At 47.1% G+C, this 21094-nt stretch overlaps 1 protein-coding gene and 1 pseudogene across 1 annotated transcript; one reads left to right on the top strand and one right to left on the bottom strand.

Moving 5' to 3' along the window:
* The first annotated feature begins 3858 nt into the window (after nucleotides 1–3858).
* Nucleotides 3859–4515, top strand: LOC128562032 (60S ribosomal protein L15-like; annotated as a pseudogene).
* Nucleotides 4516–9183: 4668 nt separating this feature from the next.
* ITPRIPL2 (ITPRIP like 2) lies at nucleotides 9184–15317 on the bottom strand. Its single transcript, XM_053557348.1, has one exon. The coding sequence runs from the start codon at nucleotides 15305–15307 to the stop codon at nucleotides 13688–13690; it is 1620 nt and encodes a 539-aa protein (XP_053413323.1). The 5' UTR covers nucleotides 15308–15317; the 3' UTR covers nucleotides 9184–13687.
* Between the last annotated feature and the right edge of the window lie 5777 nt (nucleotides 15318–21094).

Genomic DNA, 21094 nt, shown 5'->3' with positions numbered 1-21094 from the left:
AGGTGAACCTGGGCTGGACCTGTCATTTGTTCTAATAGACTCTGGGCCTTAGGGGAGCTGCAATTCCTCGTCTACAGGTGTGAACATTTTTCTTGGCTGTGCTGTGAGAAGATAAGAGTCAAATGGTGAGGCTGCATGGAGGAAATGCACTGTCAGCCCCATTTCAGTTGCACCTCAGATGACTGTAGTTTCATCACCATGACAAGGAGCAGACCTGGCCAGCTGAGCTCAGTCAACACAGAATAATGAGAGAGAATGATGGCAGCAGTAGTTTTTAAGCCATTCAACATTAGACTTGTTAGTTATGCAGCAATAGGTAACTGATACCTCATTGAGCTTTTAAGTCCTTACAACAGGAGTTGGCAAACATTCCCTGTATAAAGGGCCAGAGAGCAAATAGTTTAGATTTTGCAGGTCAGGTAGTTGTTATCATAAGTACTCAACTCTGGTGTTGAAACGCAAAAGCAGCCACAGATAACACTGTATGTTAATAAATGAACAGAGCTGTGTTCCAATAATACTTTATTTATAGAAACAGGTCACAGACAGGATTGGGCCCACCGGCCACAGTTTGCCCTGACCCAGAATACTGCCAGGAACACAGTGTTAGCTGTGAGTGAATGTGTGTGAGGTCACGCGGGTACATGTGCTGTCTACACGTCAAGCATGCATCTGAATGACTGTCGATGTGTCTAGTGGGGGGTGAGGATCTATTTAGTCCTATGTCACAGCAAAGCAACAAGCTTGTACCCTTCAATATTTTAACACATTTATCCCAGGACTTCCTGCTTCTATTCTGGGAAGAAAGGGAAGCATAGGAAAGGCCAGAGAAGAAAGAGCTGGTGTGTCCCTGTCATTTTCATTTGGGTTAAGACTAAGAGGAAGCTATGATTGGCGGCTGGGCTACCATAGGGCAGGCAACCCACGCCTTCCCCTCTGCAAGAAGAGGATGAAGTCAGCCCTCTGGGGGAAAGGAGGCTGGGAGGGCACACTGTAAAATTTGAAAAAGGAAGCGTTTTAGACACTGCTTTTAAGGAAGGAATGGGGGAAGATCCCCCCCCTTCTTGCAGTGGCTTTTCCAGGCAACTTGTAAACATCTGCTTGCTTGTTTCATTTTAATCTCCCACTGTGGGACTCCTGAGAGGCTACTTCCTGTATGACTAACTTTCTTGGCTGGGTTTGCAAGGGCCAGAAATACAGAGAGCATTAGTTCCAGAGTCAGCAGATGTGGGTTCAAATCCCTGTTTGTACTTCCTTCCTAAATGGCTTTGGGGCGTATGACTTCATCCCACTGAGCCTCAATTTCTTCATCTGTAAAATGAAGGTGATATTAGCACCAGCTCCTAAGACTGTTGCAAGGATCAAACAAGAATCATGTGTGAAAAGGAGAATCACGTGTGTCCAGCATTTTAGCACCGAGTTTTGCTCTCGGTAAGTGCTCCACAGAAGGACACCCCGAAATAGATCTCCATGGGCTAGTGTGGTGGGTTTTCAGACTTCAGGGAAGCCATCTCTAATCCCCCAGGCTGCATGAGTTCCTTTTGATTTACAGTGTTATAGAAACTGATTTACCTCTGTTCATTATTTATCACTCACCAGCATGCTTATTTGACAAGTGGCTGTCTTCTCCAACAGACCATAAACTGCAGGCAAATGAGATGGTGTCTGTTTTGCTAACCACTGTCTCCCCAGAGCCAGTACACAGCCTGGCACATAGCTGACACTCAATGATTATTTACTGGCACCCATTGGGGTTTTCCAAAATAGAGTTATGATAGGAGCTCTCTTGAGCATTCTGGTGTATTAGTTAAGTTCGGCTGGCTATGCTGCAGGCTGCAGTAACAACAAAAAAACCTCAACATTTTGTTTCACTGATCTAACATCACAAAAGTTTCTTTCTTTTTTTCTTTTGAGGCAGAGCATTGCTGTGTTGCCCTGGCTAGAGTGCAGTCATGTCATCATGGCATCATAGCTCACTGCAACCCCAAATTCCTGGGCTCAAGCAATCCTCCTGTCTCAGCTTCCCGAGTAGCTGGGACTTAGGCCTGTACTACCACTCTGGGTTAATTTTTCTAACTTTTGTAGAGACAGATAGAGTTTTGCCCCTGCTCAGGCTGGTCTTGAACTCCTGACCTCAAGCAATTCTCCTGACTCAGGATCCCAAAGTATTGGGATTATAGGTGTGAGCCACCACACCCAGCCACAAAAAGTTTATTTCTGACTCAGGCAAAGTGCAGAATGAGCTGGGTGACTCTGGCAGGGTGCTGTTCTCTTTGCAGTGACTTACCTTATCTTATGACACCATGATCTTGACCCGTGGTTTTATTGCCTCTACAGAATTGTGCATAAATCCCTTCTGCTCCCTGCCCATTGGTCAGAACAAGTCACTTGGCCCTGACTAACTGCAGGGTGGCTGGGAGGTAGAGGTTATTGATGGATATTCTGCATGTAAAAGTGTTTCTGCCACATGTGGGGAGGGCGCAGACTTCACGGCTGATCTTAGGGCCTGGGTTTAGTGACGGAAGTTCAAATGTACTTTCAAGACTTGGAGAGTGGGGATCCATAATAATTAGACGGCTTTTGAAAACCAAGTATTTATCAGAGAAAAAGCAATCATCATAAATCCCTTGCTTAACATGTGGAGCAGTGTTTCCAGTCTATAGTTTCTTGCAATACAAGATCCGGAAGGCTTCTCATCTCCAAAGGCTACAACCATTTGTCTGCATAGTTGAAATATGTTTTAATGGTTTCATTGTGATAAGGATTGATGATTGCCCATCAGAGGCATAGCTCTGAAATTCGAGGAAACTAATGATTGAATAAACCATGAAGATAAAAATCTTTTTAGAGATAGGTCCTTAAAAGCTTTTAGCCTGAGTCTGGCATGCAATGGGACTCTTAAATTTTTTCTTTTTCTCTGGCTTTATTGGAAGGTGCCTGGATGGACTTTAATTATTTTTAAAAAGCCAGCTCAGAGTCACCACAGATGAGAGAGAGAGAAATTGAGACAATGTGGGCAAAACCACTGAATATTCATGAAAATAGCCAGCATTTTGCAAAGACAGGCTGTGTGATGATGTGTGTTATCTCCAGTCTGGAAGACTTAAAGAACCAGGGCACCGACCCTCTGAACACAGAGGCTTTGCTTTGCTGTGAAGTTTGAGGATGACTCTGATGCCCTTTATTTTGTTTATCTCCTTGTTCTTGGGGTTAGAGAAAGGAGGAACTGCCAATGGCATTAAACCTTGCACCTGCTTGGCAATGATATTTTGCCTCGGGTCTCTCAGCTGAAGAGCCCTTTCTTAGGATTTTATCTCACCACCATCATCCTATCGCCTGTCTCTGTCACAAAGCAGACCTCACACACACGAGCTGGGGATTCCACAATACCTGGTGGACAGATCACAACTACTCTACTGAAAGGTTCCAGAAGGGCCCATCTGACTTAAGTTAGTGGCCGACAACACTGGCCACACTCTAAAATCATCCAGGGATTTCTGCACCCTCAGAAGTTCTGATCTTGCTGGTCTAGGAAGGGGTCCCAAGCATGGACATTATTACAGAGCCCCTCTCATATCATTACAGAACCAGAATCGAGAACCACTCACCTAAGCTTTCTGCCCAGAACACAAGCAATGAAAATCAAACCAGGGAGAAAACTCACAGAAGATGACACACTTTAGAAGCAAGAACAAGATATGGGGGTGGTTGATCCTCTCACTGGATCTTCTGCCTTCTGGGTATGAGTACAACAAATATTCACAACTGCAGACTCATTCACAGTCCTCTAGGGAAGGACGTTGGGTGGTAGGGAGACGTCGGGCCTGTGAGTACCTAAGGACTATCCTATCTTAAGAAATGGACTCACACTTTTTTCCATTTGGCAGCAGCCGTCAGGTGAGAGGGAAGTACAAGTACATCCAGGAGCTGCGGAGGAAGAAACAGCCTGATGTAATGCTCTTTCTTCTGAGCAACTGCTGCTGGCAGTACGGCCAGCTCTCTGCACTCCACAGGGCCCCCTGCCCTACCCTGTTGGATAAAGAATACAGACTGGGATACAAAGCTAAAAGGTTATGTCATTTGTAGAATTCCTGTGCGCTGTGGTGGCCGCAAATGCCCAGTTCCTACAGGTACAACCTATGGCGAACCTATCCATCATGGTGTTAACCAGTAAAGTCTGCACAAGCCTTCAGTCTGTTGCATAAGCCTTCAGTGTGAGCTACTGTGGGGCTGTCAGAGTCCTGAATTCTTACTGGGTTGGTGAAGATTCCATGTACAAATTTGGGGGGGTTGTTCTCGTTGAACTATTTCAATTGGCTATCAGAAGAAATCCTGACATCCATCCATTGGATCACCAAATCAGTCCACAAGCACAGAGGGAAGTGTGGGCTCACATTTGCAAGCCAAAAGAGCCATGGCCTTGGAAAGAGCCACAAGTTCCACCACACTATTGGTGGTTCCCACCATGCAGCCTGGAGAAGGTGCAATACTCTCCAGCTCCACTGTTACCACTAATGTAAGTGGTACTAATATATTAGTGGTACACTAATATAAGTAGTGTTTGTAAAATTCAAACCTAATAAACAATTTAGGATGGTTAAAGAAAAAGAAGAAATGGATTTATCTTCCCTTGTTTCCAAAGATGCTAATGCACTACTCCTAAGAGAACACAGCTAACATTTGGGTAACACTTTCTAATTTCACATGCATTACTTATTGACTCTCCCAATAAACCTATCAAATGAGGGATTATAACCCCCATTTTGAAAATGAGGGGACTGATGTCCAGACAAGTTAACGGACTTGCTCAGTGAATGGTACAGCTGTGACTTCAATCCTTATTATGGAGCACTTACTATATCCTAAAGTGTAGACAAGTAAAAATTATGTAATTATGGAAAAATAAGTTCCCTAATTCTCACTTATTTGACACAATCTTCAGGTATTTGTTTCTGGTATTTCTGTGACAGACTCTTATTTACCCACTAATACCCATTCTTTCTTCATATTTTGCTCAGGGTTGCTATATGCCATGTCAGAGACTCTCTTTCCCAGCTTCCCTTGCAGCTAAGAGTGGTCATGTGACATGATTCTGGCCAATGAGATGTGAGAAAATATCTACTGCGCTCCCCAATCCACTCTCTTTTCTCCCTTCTTTAAACAAAGTCACAATGGCTGGAACTACAATAGCCTTTGTGGGATCTTGACACAACAAACATGAAGATAATAGCAAAAATACCTGGAATAGCTGGACGCAGTGGCTGACACCTGTCATCCTAGCACTCTGGGAGGCCAAGGCAGGTGGATTGCTTAAGCTTAGGAGTTGGAGATCAGCCTGAGCAAGAGCAAGATCCCCTCTCTAAAAAATGGCTGGGTATTATGGTGGGTACCTGTAGTCCCAGCTACTTGAGAGCCTGAGGTAGGAGAATTGCTTGAGCCCAAGAGTTTGAGTTTGCTGTGAGCTATGACACCATAGAACTCTATAAAGTGAGACTCTGTCTCAAAAGAAAAAAAAAAACACTCTGGGAGGCTGAGGTGGGTGGATTGTCGGAGCTCACAAGTTTGAGAACAGCCTGAGCAAGAGCGAGACCCCATCTCTAAAATGAGCCAGGCATTGTGGTAGGCACTGTAGTCCCAGCTGCTTGGGAGGCTGAGGCAAGAGAATCGCTTGAGCCCAGGAGTTTGAGGTTGCTGTGAGCTATGACACCACGGCACTCTACCGAGGGTGACAAAGTGAGACTGTCTCAAAAAAAAAAAAAAAAAAAACTCAAAAGTACCTGGAATGGTAGAGAAAAAAGATGCAGGATGCCTGGGCCCTGATTCATCTGCAGTCTGCTGACTACCTACCTCCAGGCTTTTGGCTACATGAGAAAAACAAGTCCCTATTTCTTTAAGTCACTATAGGCTAGGCTTTTATAAAGTGTGGCCAAATGTATTTCATTTCCTACATGGTCTTTATTGTTGTTCTTTTCCTTTAAAATTGAATGCACCATCTACCTCCGTAACGCCAGGAAGCAGGAGACTGAGGCTGCAGCTTAACCACACTGGGCACACTGAATCATCGTGTCACTTGTGTTACTTTTGAAACCTGTGGCATCTTGTCACCGAATCAGCACTTTCATTTTCTCAGCTTCCATTTGCTTTGACAAGATAAGGCAAACACAAGAACATATTCAAACAGCTGTGCAAACACTTTGCACAGAGATGGCAGCAGTGCCACAACTCAACCCCTGCACTGTGGACCAAGCACCCCCACTGTGCTGCAGCTGATGAGGGAAACCCATATTTGCTGTGGTGAAGGTGGTTTTGACTTTTATATAGTCAAGCACCTATAGAAAAACACCTAATGGCTGTTTGAAAGTCAAAAGTATAGAAGTTAAGAACTTCCAAACCAGATTTTCCTAAGCATCCAAGTTCATTATTGCTGAATAACAAACTATCACTAACTCAGTGGTTTAAATCAGTGCTATCAATCTGAGTGGTACAATTATTGCTCAGCACCTAGGGCAGCCGGATGGTTCTCCTGAATGGGGCAGGCTCAGCTGATCTTGGCTGGGCTTGCTCAAGTGTTCCCAGCAGTCAGGTGGATTGTGGGGTGGGGAGAAGGTAGAGAGGCTGAAGTGGGATGGCCTCAATCACATGTCTCCTAGTCAGCTGGCTGTCAGTTCTAGGCACAGGTTTTTTGTTTGCTCCTGTCACAACACCCAGCTATTTTTTTTAAAGACAGGGTCTCACTCTTGCTCAGGCTGGTTTCGAACTCCTGAACTCAGGCAATCTACCCACCTCAGTCTACCAGAGTGCTAGGATTACAGGCGGGAGCCATCTCCAGCAGAGTGCGGGGTTGACTAAACCACGTGACCGCTCATCCTCCAGAAGTCTACTTGTTCCCGCCGCCTTGTTCCCTCAGCCGTCTGAGGCATAAACAAGTACTCTTGAGGCCTAGGCATGGAACTTGCATCACATCCCTTCCACCACATTCTATTGACTAAAGAAAGTCAGAAAACCATCCCACATTCAAGGGGTAGGCAAAAAGGCTCCTCTTCTTGATGGGAGAGACTGCAAAGTCGCTTTGCAAAGGGCATTGCTCGGGGAAGGGTTGGAGAACAGGGACAGTTTTTGTTAATCAGTCTGCCATAGCATCTAGAGTAAAATGTTTTCATAGTGGGGACTGTCACGGGCCTCACAGAAAGAGATGAACAAAAGCTGGATAGCAGAGAGACGGTTGTGGATGAACCATAGGAAAGAGACCCTGCAGTGCAGAAAGGATGAGCTTCAGCCAAGTGAGCAGAGGAAGAGGCAGGAGACACAGACCACGCGGAAATTCCATTCCCACAATTACTTTTACATTGACTTGTCCTGGGCACTTAACATGTGTCAAGCACTCTGCTTGCAAAATCTCACTGAATCCTAGTCACTTCTATCAGTGAAGTTCCATTGTTAATCCCATTTTATAGATGGGGGATCCAACTTCAGAGAGGATTAGGTAACTTGCAGAGAGACAACACAGCTGGGACAAAGTGCAGGTCACAAGATTGAAAGACAGGTCTCGGCGTTTACGCATGCTACTTACTGTACCGTCTCTAACTTGTCTTGTGGCCTCTGTCATAATTACTCAACTCTGGCCTTGCAGTCTCTGCCCTTGCAGTGTGGAAGCAGCTATAAACAGTAAGTAAATGAATGGGTGTGCCTGTGTATCAATGACCTTTACAAAAATAAATCTCAGGTGGTAGTTTGCCAACCCCCTGCATAATCCACTCTCCATGTTGCAGCCAGAAAGAGGTAAACTCCAAAGTGACAATGCCACTCTTTGTCTAACGCGATTCGCCAGTGCCCTCAGGATCAGTCCAAACTCTCAGGTCTGCAGAGTCGTGTGTGTGTTGGGGGAGGTGGGGGGTGATGCTGGAGCAAGTGTGGACCCTGGACCAGCAACATCACCATTGCTTAGGAACTTGATAGAAAGAGATGATCTCAGGTGCTGTTGAATCAGAACCTGCCTTCTAACAAGACTCCCAGGTGATCCACACTCTTCAGCTTGAGCTCAGACCTCAAAAGCCCTGGTGTCCAGTGCCTTCCTATCACTTCTCCCTCCCACTCACTTCTACTTTCTAGCCAAACTGGAATGTTCCTTTCACTTGTGCATTCAATACAGAATTCTTCTCCTGCATACCTCCCTTCACTTGCCTGATTCCAATCTTTGGAGATTTGTTTTTGCTTAGGCTAGACTACCCTAGCATCAGCGTCACAGCAACCTCAAATTCCTGGGTTTAAGGGATTCTCTTGCCTCTGCCCCCCTGAGTAGCTGGGACTACAGGCACCCACCACAACACTTGGCTAATGTTTTTCTATTTGTAGTAGAATCTTGTGCTTACCAGGTTGGTCTTGAACTCCTGAGCTCAAGGGAGCTCCTGCCTTGGCTTTCCAGTGTGCCAGGATTACAGGCATGAGCCACTGCACTGATGTAGATCTCCATTTAGGTGTCACTTCTTCCCAGGAGCCTTCTATAAAATCCTGCATGGGGTTCCCCTCTTTAGAAATTTTTCCCTGCCCAGCACCCATCAGACTGTCTGGAAATGCCTTCTTTAATCCTGCCTCTGTGAGCTCCTAACAGAAAGGACGTGTCTGTCTTGCCCACCTCTGTGTGTAGGTCTTCCATGCCCTGGGACAGTATTACTTATTGAAAAGTAAAAGAACATACCCCACCAACTTTTTTCCCTCTGGGCCAGTATCCTATGGAACTACTATTTCATCAACCTGTGGCTGCAGGTTTCCCTAAACTTTCACCTGGCCCTGAGGCTTTGAACAACCCTACAGAGTTTCCAAGATTCCACCCCATGATAAACCTGGTGGTTTTTCATATTAGCAAATGTTTACCACTTGGAGAGGGCCTGAGAGACTTCTGGACAGAATTCTTGAGCCACAGGCCAGGACTTGAATGGTGTTTGGGTATGGGGAGGGGGCAGACAAGAGAGGCAGGGGCAGAAGGCTCTAGGTATGGGGAAAGACTTGAAGACAGGCTCCCAGGGTGCACAGTGGTGGGGCTATGGACTGACATTTTTTTCACCTGTATATGGAGCAACTTTTGACTGCCTAGGAAAAAACCTCATACACCCCAGATGTCCACCAGCTAGTACAGGCACAGGGGAAGATGAGAGCCCTCCCCAAGTCTGACATTCAGTCCAGAGGTTTTTACAAGTTCCTTTATTAATAAAGCAAATATAAAAGAACAAGGTCCCCAAATGACCCATATGATTAAAAGTGCAAATTTACTTCAACCTGAAATAGAAAACAAATGGCAGGCCTTGACTGGACCGTGGAAATTTGGTGTGATTACGAGGCCTTTTAATCACACAATGGTAGCAGCTGAACCATATTTGATTAACTCTTTGGTCTCTATCTTTGGAACAAAACTTACCCTATGACTGCAGTCACCAGACTGCATCCTAATACAGTTTGCTATTTAAAATACCAATAAAATAGGAATGTTTTAAGTCAAGCAACTGAATCAAGGCACTTTTCTTTTTAAAGCAAAAGCTGAAAATATTCCCAAATATTAGACTTCAAAAACCAGATTACAGTATATATGATTTACCTGCACATTTTAGTCTCTTTCCGTACGTGATCGCACATTCTTCCCCTTCAACCACCTTACACTTGCTGTATCTCCACTCAATCATGTGCTAAGTAGGCATTAAAAAAAAGTCCTGTGAGGAAGTAACAGACAAGTGTTTTTTTAAAAAACTAAACAAATACCACAATGATAACACTAAACTCCTTTCCCTCTTGAGGGACCCTGGAAATGTTAGATTCATTTTCTCCAGACGCTGGAGAGGGAGGTAACAGTTTTTCCCCATGTGAGTAGATCAAAAGCCATTACATTACAGAGAAAAGGGACTTGTTCCACAAGCTAAACAAGATGCTTTGGAAGCACAAGAGTTTAATTCCTTCAGGTGCTAGGATGCCAATTTTAGCTGGAAAGAGATAAATTAAGGAATGAAGTCTGATCAGAACAGTGTTCTCAGAAATGGGAATGGTATAAGCCTAAGAAGTGTGCCCTCCCCTACCCAGCACTTTTTCTGGTGTTCACCAATCATCATTGCAAAGGTACAGGCTAGGATACCACTCCCCCAAAAGTTATTTTAATGTAAGAATACAACGCAAAAAAAACAAGTTATTCTGCAATCCTTCCTGATTACTCATCTGCAAACTCTGACAGAGCCAAGTTTACTCCAAATCACCAGGAAACAAGTGCCAAGAACCAGGGCCCCAAGTAATTATAGGATCTGACTTCAAAAGATGAACTCCAGGATCAAGGGTCTTTCTGGGAATTACGAGTTAAGTGTTATCTATGGCCATGTTAATTTTTTTTTCTTGTTTTTTTTTACTACAATAAAACTTAGTTCTGAGAAAGATGATGTGAAACATTCCAACTATACATACCACTACTGTATCCATAACAAAAAGTAGAACCTTATACACATTTGGGGTTGGTAACTGCATAAGGCAGGGGTTGCAAACTGGTGGCCCCCAGGCTCAACCACATGGTCCTTTGCACGTTTTAAGCTTATGTGTTTAAAAATCAGCAAGTTTCACTTTTCAAAAAAAAAAAAAAAATCCCAATTTCCAGCCTCCCCTCCCCTCTTTTTACTGCACGGAGCCCAGTAACAGCTGCCCTGTTTAAGGTGGGCACGGTTCCCACTGCCCGCCCACTTCTTTCCTTATTTACCTCCCCCCTTAGGCCTGCAGCCTGCCGAGTTTGCAACCCCTGGTCAGAAACAGCAGGTATATCTCCTAATCCAAACCTCCCTTGCATCCTCATGTGATTTTCACCTCGGTTTCCCTTCTCCCCTCTCTTCCTTTCACTTCCATCTTAAGTCCTCCTCCCAGTCTTCTGATTTCTTTTGGTTCATTCGAATTCCCCCTTCTTTCAGCTTCAGTTTCATTCTGCAAAAAACATCTCCTCTCAGCAGCCTAGGAGCATTCATTCCAGCAAGACTCCCAAGACCAGCCAGTGGGCGTTACTGAAGGGTGTCTCAGGCCCAGAACGGCTGACTCATCTTCCCCAAAAAGATTTTCTTCAGGCACTAGCCAGACAACTGGTTTTTGTTGCCCTTGTGGTGCCTTTGTGTATGAGAATATTTGCATATATGACTCTCCAGTACCAAGCATACACTAAAAGTGTGTACATTTCAGATGAAGAACAGGGCAGAGCCCAAATAAAATACAGAACTGAGCTTAATTTAAGTGCCTCGGGCAACCATCACACCCTGGCTAATGCACCATATTATTTCATTTGTACACAGTACACGTTTTGGCTTACTAAACATAGATCAAAATTGATCGAACTCTTAAGTTTTGGCTACCATGTACAGAGAATAATTGCTCAGCATGGCATTTAAATAAAACATGAATGTTTTAAAAATTCACAAATACAATGCCCCATTAATTAAAAAAAAATAAAATTTAAAAACCTTGAGGATGGATGAGGCTTTGGGTAAATAACCTGAAGAAAAAAAAAAAAAACAAGAACACTACAAGAACAGTAAGTTACCAGATTTATACTTCAAAATACTATTAAGATTTTTTTCAAAAAGGAACCCACTGATTCAAAAATATTTGGAAAATTCAGCTTTTAAAGCTTTATAATCCCTCCAATACCCTCACTGTCCCCCACTCCAATGAGTACAAGGGAAATGGTGACTAAGCATGGAAAAAATATATATATATGTAAAAAAAAATCTACTCTTGCATTTTAAAAACTAATTTAAAAAAATACTGTGCAGTTTCTATGCAGGAAGTTGCTGGACTGATCCCTTAGCTCAATGTAGTACCTTATGACCTAACATTGATCTCTAAAGCTAGGAATGACCTTTGTGGGGAACAGTCCCCCAAACATAAAAGAGACAGCACATTTGCAGCTGTTTCTCTTTCAGCCCAAGGTTGCAAAGGGTATATAACATACAAGAAGCTTGCAGCTCTGATGAAAAAGATTCCCTATAAATCATTTATTCACAATGACTTCCCACCAAATGAGTCTTCCAAAGAAAGGTTTATAGAGTCCCCTCAAAAAAAATTCAGAAACAATGCTTCTATTCACATAGCTATTTCTGTCTTCTAAGTTATACTTTCATGAGCCTAAGGAAGTACATGTCTTTGATTTTTAAAAAAAATCTCAATAATGCTGGGACTGGCTGCTTTTCCAAGATGATGGACTTTTCTGAACTGCAACTGAGGGCTGTGAGAAATTTGGGAGGACAGGAAAGATTTCAGAATGAGCCCTTCCTGGCTACAAAATATATCCAATCTGGTGATATTTATGCCCAAAGAGAAAAAAAGAAAACAAAGCAGAGTGCTATTGAAAGCTGTCTCCTCTGCTCAATGACCACAGAGTAACTATCTTCAAACATGGAGACCCAGACACTGAACTGTAAGTGAAATGTTCTGTAAAACCTATGGTGAATCAACAGCTCAAAGTTAGCTCATGGGCCCACATAAGGCTGCCAGGGCAAGGAAGAACCTTCCAACCACTAACCATCACTAGCATTCATTGAAAGCGCTATGTGGTAGGCACTGCAGCAGGCTTTTCCTTTTCATTAGTTCATTACGCTAAGCAGTTTGCTAAATAGCCTTAAAACAACAAAAAATTCTGCCTCCAGCCAGCAGCAAGCCCTGAAGAAGCACCTTTAAAGGCAAAGCCTGAAACACATCTTTCTCCAGACCTGACATGTTTTATGCCCTCACCAGTGCTGTCTTGAATGTGTATTTTACTGCTGCTTTGCACTGTGGCTGGCTCATAGGAGACGGGCAACGAGCCGGTGTTGACTGACTGGTATATATCCCAGCTTATACCTGCGGGGATGTTAAGCCAACATGCTGGCTGCTTTTCAAGCCTGCACATTTCTTAATGCTAAATGTAACTGGCCTCCCTTTCAAGACGCAACACTTGGTGCTAGCAATTACCACAAAAGGAGAGAACTGATCAAAATAAAGTGCTATTTGCTCTGGACGTGTCTCTAACCAGCTCTTGATTGCCTCTCGACACGTATGACTTAATTTTTGACAATCCTGTCGAACACCTGTGATTGCACTATTTGAAAAATACATTAATATTAATTTGAATAGTGGAAATTATGTTCCTCAGAACATTAACCTCTAGAATAGAACTTCAATTCCAGTTGTGGATAAAAATTCAGATTTTTTAAAAATACAAAGACAATAGAAAAATCCCAGTACCTAGCAAGTAGTTAAGTCAAAAATATTAGTTTGTTTTTTTTTTTTTAAGTTTTTGGGTGGATAAATCTGTATCTAAAAACTGAGAGAAGGAACTTTCCCTGTGGCTAGATTTTGCTTCCTCCACTGGACTAGCCTAAAAGCGAGATACTTCTACAGAATCATTCCACACCAACCAACATTTGGACAAACTCTTAGACGCTGCACTTGCAGAACTTGCCCAGAGCCTTTCCAGAGCTTTCCATTGCTTGCTCAGAACACACTAGTGGGTGTGAAGAACATGCTGTAAGTATTCAGGATTGTCAGGAGTGGTGACATTTGGGCCACCAAAGCCTGTGGCATCCTCCATATTTTCTAATACCTTCTACAATCTTGCATTTAACTGGCTTTATGGCCATCCCCACCCCCCACTCAATGGGAAAGGCTTTAGGAGCATTTGGCTAGGTGGGTGCTGCAGGGTTTACGGTTCCTCTTCAGGGAACCCCTGGGTGCGCTGACTCCGGGGTGGAGGGCACCTGGCAAGGTAACGGGGACCCCCGTAGGCCCGAAGAAGCTGGGGTAACCTTCGCCACGTGGACAGCAACCGCGCTGCTGCAAGTTCCCGGGAATGCCTGTCAAAAGAGGCCAGAAGATCAACTGGAGCAGCCTCACGCAGTACCTTTGGAAGGGGGCCCACCTCGGCAGCAGCCCCACCAGGGCCCAGGACACAGTGGAAGAGAGTTTGACGTCGCAACAGGCAGTCCCTGAGGAACTGCACCAGCTCTTCCAAGCACTCGCCTAGGTGTGCTTCGTCCCAGCCTTGTGCAGGGGTCCCCTTGCGCAACAGCACCGCCAGCAGCACTGTCTTGAGCACATATGAGGACAGGATGCGTCCCCACTGGGTGGCCGCCGTTAAGTCCAGCCCACGGGCACCCAGGTCCCGCAGAGCCTTTAGCAACTGCAAACACTTGAGGTAGCAGGCACCTGGAGGAGCCCGTTCCTGCAGCCAGCTCAGCAGCCTCTGCTCCTGGCGCGCCGTGTTCACACCCCACAGTACCTCCATGCGCAGGCCCCCAGGGAGCTCTGACAGGGGCCCAGTGGGTAAGGGTGGCAGTGGTGGTGCCACAAGGAAGACTCCATCTCCCACGTGGACTGCGGGGATGAGACGCACCGCCATAGAAAGGCGGCAGCACCCGTAGTCCGTGCGGCAGGGCAAGATGTGTAAAGTAGGGGGTTGCTCCAGGCCACCGGGGGTCAGGGTGACCCGGCAGCGCCCCTCCAGGCTGTAGCGCACGGTGGCCAGGGAGCGCTGCAGGTGCGACTGGAACCAGCGCAACACCAGAGTGGCAGAGAGGTGGCGCCGCCCACGCACATCCAGGCAGAAACCATCAGAGAAGGGTTTGCATTCCCGAAGCCAGTGGCCTCCTGAGGCCCCAGAGGGCGAGGGCGATGGCGAGGGCGGTGCCTTGAGGGCACAAACGAAGCAGCTGCGGAAGGCCGGGGCCAACTCTGGCTCCGCGCCCAGACTCCGTGGATCCAGCGCCACCAGCGGCGGGAGACGCAGAGGCACCAGCACGTCGAAGCCGTCGGGCCGGCGGATTTTATGCTGCTCGTAGGCGCTGCCCACCTGGATGAAGTCTCCACGGAAGGCCAAAGCCAGCGCTCCCCCTGGGATGGGGCCTGGGGACCCCCGGGCGCGGCCAGCCCGCACCAGCTCGCCGACGATCCGGCTCACGTGCGCCTTGCTGTGCCCTAGCACGTGCGGAGACAGGCGCACCTCGTGCTCGTAGTAACTCTCCAACAAGATGCTGAGTCCCGGCTCTTGGAAAGGTCTCCGGGAGAAGGTGGAGCGGTCTCCCAAACGGGGAGACGCAGGCAGGAAGCGCTGCCGGACTGCGTGGCGACAGCGCAGGAGGACATAGCCGAGGAAGAGCAGGGCGGCCGCCTTGAGCAACGAGAAGCCGCCGTCGGCGCCGTCGGGGGGCTCTGCCCGAGCGTCCCCGCTTCCTCGCAGCACGTGGTACAGGCACACGAGGGCGGTGCACAGACCCGTCACCAGGGGCCAGAAGACGCGGAGATTGAGCGTATAGTGCACCGACATGCCGGGCGCCCGGGGCCGCGGTGGTGGAGCAGTCCAGGGCGCGAGCCCCGGAGGCGCCCCCGGCCCAGCATGCGCGCAGCACGCAAGCAGCCCGCCTGTCCCCGTCTCCTTCGCCTCGGCGGCGGCTTCCCCCTCACAGGGCCGGGGGCAGCCGCCCTCCAGCTCGGCCTCCTCTTCCAGCTCAAGTGTTCCTTCCAGCTGCGGCCCGCCCTGCACTCTCGGGCCCCGGACCGCGCCCTGCGCCTGCTGCGCTCTGCGTCCGGCCGGGCCGCCCTCCCTGCCCGGAGTCCCGGCGCACCGCCCTCGGCCAGCTTCTGGCCCGGCCTGGCTCGCCTCCTACCCTGGGCGGCCCTGCTGGCTCTCGGGCCGCTCCCCTCCGCGCTTGTTCCCGTTACTCAGACCCCGGGAGTTTCCTCTTCCGAGGGGAGGTGAGGCCACGCCAGCTAAGCCGGGAGGAAATGCCGAAGTCTGCAGCGGAGCGCCGGGCGGGCGGGCGGGGTCGGCCTCCTCCCTGGCCTCCTCCTTAGAGCGACGCGGGGCGGCGGGAGGGACTTCAGGAGGCGCTTGGGACTGGCCTCCCGCGGGCCACCCCCATTCTCCCGCCCCGAAGGCACAACTGAGAAGGCCTGAAATCCGGGGCGGTGGCCTCGTCCAGGGAGCCTCTGGAGTTGTGCTCCGCTGAACTTACACTGGGAAGTTGGAAAGAGGAGCGCGCACGGCCAGCCTGCCCAACCCTCCCCGCCCCCGCCAGCCGTGGTGGCGTGGCAGGCCCTGGGACGGAAGTAGCCCCTGCCCGCCGCCGCTGTCTCTTCTTCAAACGAATATTCACTGAGCACCTACTCTGTGCCGGGGAGGAGACACGGAGCTGGGGAAATCGCCTTGTAAAAAGGGAATTTAAAAAGAAAGGCTCCTAGGTGGGCGCGGTGGCTCGTGCCTGTAATCCTAGCAGTCTGGGAGGCCGAGGTGGGTGGAATGCTTGAGCTCAGGAGTTCAAGACCAACCTGAGCAAGACTGAGACCCTGTCGCTACTAAAAATAGAAAAACTAGCGGGGCGATGTGGCGGGTGCCTGTAGCCCCAGCTACTTGGGAGGCTGAGACAAGAGTATCCCTTGAGCCCGAGAGTTTGAGGTTGCTGTGAGCTATGACACCAGAGCACTCTACCAAGGGCGACAGAGTGAGACTGTCTCAGGAAGGATCCCTGAGAGAGAAAATGCTTTGAAGAAACAAAACCATACAGAGGGAGTGAGAAGATGATGGCTGACCCAAGCGAGGCAGAGGAGCCCTGTGGGGTGACATTTGGTCTCAGACCTGGGTGAGGAGGAACCTGCCTTGGGAATAACAATACTAGTTTTACAGAGCATCTGTGTGCACATGCTGCTTTGATCACATGTGCACGTTCACTCCTCACATGAATCCTGTAAAATGGATGCTGTTATTTTCCCAGCAGCAAAATTATTATTTTATTATTATTTTCTGTTATTTTCCCAGGAAAACTAAGGCACAGATCGCTTCAGCTGCACACCAAAAGTCACACAGACTGTGCAGAGCTGTGCCTTGAACCCAGGCATTTAAACCCAAAGAAGCCCGAGGGCAGGACTCCCAGGGACCAGGGAATGGAAGGGAGCTTCCTCATCTCTGGGAATTTTTCTGGGTCCTTTATCAGGGCTGGAACCTCAGTCCGGAGAAGCCTGTTTGGTTTCATCACAAGGAGCACTCCCTGAGATAATCTGGATTTATTTAAATAATTATCTTTATTCCTTCACACTCATTGTACTTTCCTTGCTCCTACTGCTATTTAAGGAGAGCAAGGGAGCGGCACCTGTGGCTCAGTGAGTAGGGCTCCGGCCCCATATACCGAGGGTGGCAGGTTCAAACCCAGCCCCTCCAAACTGCAACAAAAAAAAATAGCCGGGCGTTGTGGCAGGTGCCTGTAGTCCCAGCTACTCGGGAGGCTGAGGCAAGAGAATCGCTTAAGCCCAGGAGTTGGAGGTTGCTGTGAGCTGTGTGACACCACGGCACTCTACTAAGGGTGATAAAGTGAGACTCTGTCTCTAAAAAAAAAAGTAAGGAGAACAAGGGTGAGTGGATTAAAAATTTCTGGCAACCAGGACTCAGAAGACGGCTCTTAGGCTACTCCCAAGAAATCCTGGATTGGGCCTCTGAGAGCTAAGCAGATCCGCTTTAGATCCCATCTATTAGTTATGAGACCATAGTCTCTTAGTCAAGATTCTTCAAGTTTCAAGTGACAGAAAAACAGCACAAACTCACTTAAGCAAAATAAAAAAGAATTTACTGTATCATGTTAACTGAGAAGTCCTATAAGGGCTCTGTTTCAGGTACAGCTGGATCTGGGTGCTGCAATGCTGTACAGACCTGCTTTCCCTCCACTACTTAGCTCTGCTTTCTTATAAGTGGGCTGTACCTCTCTGGCAGGTCCTTTCCATATGCCCTGGCTGCCCTGGTCTCCTCAGTGTGGAGAACAAGAGGGACCTACTTTCCTGAAAACTGCAGCAAATATCATGCCTTGGGATAGCCTTGGGTCATATGCTAAAAGTGACTAAGTTAGAAAATGCACTGATTAGACTTCTCTGGGTTGTATTCCTCATTACTCCCCAAATCCATATGTTGAAGTCTAAATCCTCAATGGGACTGTGTTTGGAGACAGAGCTTTTAGTCAGTAATTAAAGGTAAATGAAATCATAAAGGAAGGTCCTAATCCAATAGGACTGGTGACCTTATAAGAGGAAGAGAGAGATCTTTTTCTCCATGTGTTTGCAACAGAGAAAGGCTATGTGAGGACATAGAAAGGAGGTGGCCCCCTGCAGGCCAGGGGAAAGCCCTCAGCAGAAGACAGACCCTACTAGACCTTGATTTCTGGACTTTTTAGCCTCTAGAACTATGAGAAAACAAATTTCTCTTGTTTAAGCCACCTCATCTGTGGTATTAAGGCAGCCTGAGCTGATTAATACAGTTGGTACCCAAGCCTGAAACCAAGAGGTGGAGTCAGCCCTGTTGAAACTGTGGGAGTTGTGGAGGAGGGGTGACCCCCAAGGAAAGTCATGGTGCTGGGATTGGAGGAAGATGAGCAAGATGTTTTGGCACATAGAAAGGACAGATGGCCACCTCATGTGGATAAGTCTCTTAACTTCTTTTTGTTTCAATCTCTCCATCTGTAGAATGGGTACTACTACTAACAAGATGATTAATTTTCTCCCTGGCAAACAGAGTGGTATGCTATTTCCAACATACAAATAAAGGTGGTGCTCTATATCAGAGGTTGGCAATCACTTTTTTGTTTGTTTTTTGAGGCAGGGTCTCACTTTCTCTCCCTGGGTAGAGTGCCGTAGCGTCATAGCTCACAACAACCTCCCAAGGAGCTGGGACTAAGATGCCTGCCACAATACCCATCTATTTTTAGAGACAGGGTCTCTCTCTTGCTCAGGTTGGTCTCAAACTCCTAAACTCAAGCAATCCCTCTGCCTCGGCCTCGCAGAGTGCTAGGATTACAGGCGTGAGCACTGCACTTGGCTGGCAGTCGCTTTTTGTAAAAAGCCAAAGAGTAAATATTTTAGGGTTGGTGGGGGCATAAAGTCTCTACTACAACTGCTGAGGTCTGCGTTGAAGCAGCTGTATTAGATTCCTGTGCTGGCATAACAAAGTATCACAAACTTGGGAGCTTCATACAATAGAAATTTACTCTTTCACAGTTCTAGAGGCTGGATACTCAAAAGTAAATTGTTGGCAGGGCCATATCCCCTCCAAAAGCTCTGGGAAGAATCCTTCCTTGGCTCTTCCTAGCTTCTGGGGGTTGCTGGCATTCCCTGGCTTGTAGCCACATCATTTCAATCTCTGCTTCTGTCTTCATGTGGCCTTCTCCTCTGGGTCTGGCTCTTCTCCTTTTCTGTTTCTTGGGTTTTTTTGTTTGGTGTTTTTTTGTTGTTTGTTTTTGGGTTTTTTTGAGACAGAGTTTCAAGCTGTTGCCCTGGGTAGAGTGCCCTGGTGTCACAGCTCACAGCAACCTCCAACTCTTGGGCTTAAGTGATTCTCCTGCCTCAGCCTCCCAAGTAGCTGGGACTACAGGCGCCCACCACAACACCTGACTATTTTCTTTTTTTGGTTGTAGCTGTCATTGTTGTTTGGCAGGCCTAGGCTGGATTTGAACCTGCCAGTTCCAGTGTATGTGGCTGGCGCCCTAGCCACTGAGCTACAGGCACCAAGCCCTTTTCTGATTCTTATAAGGACATAGCAGTGGGATTTAGAAACCATCTGGGTAATCCCAACCATCTTATCTATAGAGCCTTAATTTAAGGATCCTGAACTTAAAGATCCTCAATTATGTCTATTAAGGTCCCTTTTTGCCAAAGGAGGTCACATTCACAGTCTCTGGAGGCACATGTCTTTGGGGACACAATTCATCCCACTATACTGAGTAAATGACGTTTTACTGCTAATTGGTCTCCATAGCTCATTTCCTCCAAAGTGTTCAAGGTTCAGGCCTCAGTATTTTGCACTTTGAAAATCTACTGTATGTGTCAGAGCAAATATGGAGATTCATTTATTCATTAATTTATTACTCACTTTTGTAGGTTCATACCATGTACCAGCCCAAAATGAAGGAAAAACAGGGCTCTGAGCGTAGGCTAAAACAGTAATTCAGGCAGTGTGGGTGTAGGTTAAGAAAACTCTCATGGTTTTTCAACTTTTGACAATTATTTCATTAAAAACCTCCTTTAATGTTTAATATTTAACACAGACCTCTCCTGTGTTTTTAATAGCTCAGTAAATATTTATACACATTCCCTCCCAATGTTTCTGACACCCAGGAGGTGTGTCCCACAGAGGAAGAATGGGAACACTGACGAAAGGAAAAGAGAAAGAAGTGACTTGGGAGAACAAGGACAGCTCGAGGGCAGGTGACATATGCTCAGGCTCTGAAGGGCAGAAAATGCCTGTCCGTTTGATGTCACATACCTCCTAGATGTGGCTTTTCCTGTGCAGTGTCTTCTGGAAGGCTGCAGACAAGCCCAGTGAGGCAGGTGCTGTTATTATTAGCATTTTGTTCATAAGACAAGTAGAGAGGTTAAATAACTAGCTAGAAATCACACAGCTGGCAAGTCTGACTCCAGAGCTGGGCTCTTAATCCCTGCGCTTCTCTCTCCTCTGCATCGTAAAGGGTTTTATAGGACAGAAAGCGGGTATTCTGGAAAGGCAGGTTGATTTCTAATGCATGTCCGTCTCCCCACCAGGTGAGGAGGATCTTGAAGTCAGAGACTTTGCCATATTCATCTTAGTATAACCCAGTAGCCTGTGCCATGCCTGGTACTTTATAGAGACTTCTGAATGAATGAATGAATAGGATTTTGATGAGCAAAAGTTCAGAGAGAACATTCCAGGTAATGAAAACAAAATGTGCACATGCTTGTGGTCAAGGAGCATGTGACCATTTGGGGTAATAGCTGGCCATTCATCCCAGCCCTACTCCAGGGAAATACATTCCCACGTTCCGTGGCATGAGGGAAGGAGCTACCCCACTTTGCTAGCGTGGCTGGTGGTTGAAGCAGGAGGCCTGACTCTGCAAGCAGCTCCCAGATGGGGCAGGGGCAGTAGCTCCCTTGGGGGCCCACGTCTGCTGGGTGACCTAGGAGTTCTTCCTGGAAGCTCTGCTCAGTCCTTTCCTGCATTTCCCAGTGATTCTCCAACTACCTGTGATAAATTACCTTTTACTGTTTTTTTTTCCTTTCAATTTTCCATTGGTTCTACTGTGCAAAACTCTTATACGACTCATGC

The sequence above is a fragment of the Nycticebus coucang genome, chromosome 12, assembly GCF_027406575.1.
Source record: "Nycticebus coucang isolate mNycCou1 chromosome 12, mNycCou1.pri, whole genome shotgun sequence".
NCBI classification, from domain to species: domain Eukaryota; kingdom Metazoa; phylum Chordata; class Mammalia; order Primates; family Lorisidae; genus Nycticebus; species Nycticebus coucang.
This window is presented reverse-complemented; position numbering and strand designations above follow the sequence as displayed.

Bases quoted from the DNA above. Each gene is read 5' to 3' on its own strand.
- ITPRIPL2 (XM_053557348.1), bottom strand. From the start codon at position 15,307: ATGTCGGTGCACTATACGCTCAATCTCCGCGTCTTCTGGCCCCTGGTG.